We start from the raw sequence: 1,511 nt of genomic DNA on the forward strand, positions 1-1,511 counted from the left end.
GTTCGTCCGAGCCTCGGCGATGCAGTGTTAATCCATTATCTCGACGGTGGAAAAAGACCGGAACTCGTCGCCGAGGCATGGTCGCGACCCCTCCCTCGTTACGACGACGACGACGACGACGGACAAAGTAAGGGGGATACGGAAGAAACGCTCGATGTATCCGGGGATGAGGGGGATACTAGAAGTCACGAGATGTCCCCAGGTCCTACACATCGCCACGCTTTTCGTGCTGCCGAGTCGTCAGTATCAAAGTCTATAGAACTGCAATTTCTCGCGACAAACGCGCTTGCCGCTGCTAAAGCGGCATCGAAACCGGTAGATACGGATGGTTCGCAAGTAGCTGATGACGATTCTAGAGTTGCGCAAAGAGCGACGCCGGCTTCAGGCTTCAGGTTAGATGGCGCTCGAGATGATATTACGATGAAAGATGTAAACAGACCCGTTCTCCAGGCGCCTATCTCTCCTTACGGATCGCAGGGCCCGCAAGAACTGTATTCTCCTCGTAGTTACCCCGGCCAGGTCCTGATGCATCCAAACAATGTTCGGTCACCTCCTGGTTTAAATACTCCCACGGACCGCGGGGAATTACCTCCAATACAAGAAGTGTCTCCAAAATCCGACTCGACCAACCATGATCCGCTGCCCTCGATAAGGTCTCAGCTATTTGATCAGCTCACAGGTCCTACGAAAGAACTGCCTTTACATAATGGACCCCAATATCCTCATTCTCCCCCGGGTGGCCCACCACGTATCGGCGGAATTCCCGGGAATCATGCATCGCCTCCAATATCCCCCAATGATGCGTATCGTTCGAGCATGCCTTCCCCAGCTCATACTCTTCCAGGTATGAGCCCTTACTTCTACCAGACCGGGAATAACGCAAGTCACCACCGATCTGGTCCAGATTATAGCAGTGGTAGTAATGCGGATACACCAGGCGCTAGCGGCGGTGAGGTATCGACACCCGCCACTTCTATCACGGAACGGATGAGCATCGATAATATGACAAATCCAGCTGTCGGCGCATTTGTCTGTACCGTACAAGGTTGTACTGCGCCCCCGTTTCAAACGCAGTATCTGCTCAATTCGCACGCAAACGTACATTCTTCGGCCCGTCCACATTATTGTTCTGTAAAGGGATGCCCGCGAAGCGAGGGCGGGAAAGGCTTTAAGCGTAAAAATGAGATGATCCGTCATGGCCTTGTCCATGATTCGCCTGGGTACGTGTGTCCGTTCTGTCCAGATCGGGAACACAAGTATCCCAGGCCGGATAATCTGCAAAGGTAAGAATTTCTCTAGGACTCACAAAAGAAAATCAAGCGGGTTTTAATCGTAGAATTAGGCACGTACGGGTTCATCATGTCGATAAAGATAAGGATGACCCGGCCCTTCGCGACGTGCTCTCGCAGCGCCCAGACGGACCTAACCGAGGACGGAGGCGTCGCGGCGGCCCATAGAGATATCCGGAGAGCGGGGATAAAGAGGGACAAAAAAAGACGAGGAACGCGAGG

General features: G+C 53.1%; 1 protein-coding gene across 1 annotated transcript; it reads left to right on the plus strand.

Annotated features, from left to right (window-relative positions):
• F4812DRAFT_441381 (uncharacterized protein) lies at nt 1-1,511 on the plus strand. Its single transcript, XM_047935233.1, has 3 exons — nt 1-844; nt 938-1,283; nt 1,343-1,511. The coding sequence occupies exons 1-3, from the start codon at nt 193-195 to the stop codon at nt 1,455-1,457; spliced, it is 1,113 nt and encodes a 370-aa protein (XP_047787340.1). The 5' UTR covers nt 1-192; the 3' UTR covers nt 1,458-1,511.

The sequence above is a fragment of the Daldinia caldariorum genome (genome assembly GCF_022478825.1).
Source record: "Daldinia caldariorum strain CBS 122874 unplaced genomic scaffold F4812scaffold_17, whole genome shotgun sequence".
NCBI lineage: Eukaryota > Fungi > Ascomycota > Sordariomycetes > Xylariales > Hypoxylaceae > Daldinia > Daldinia caldariorum.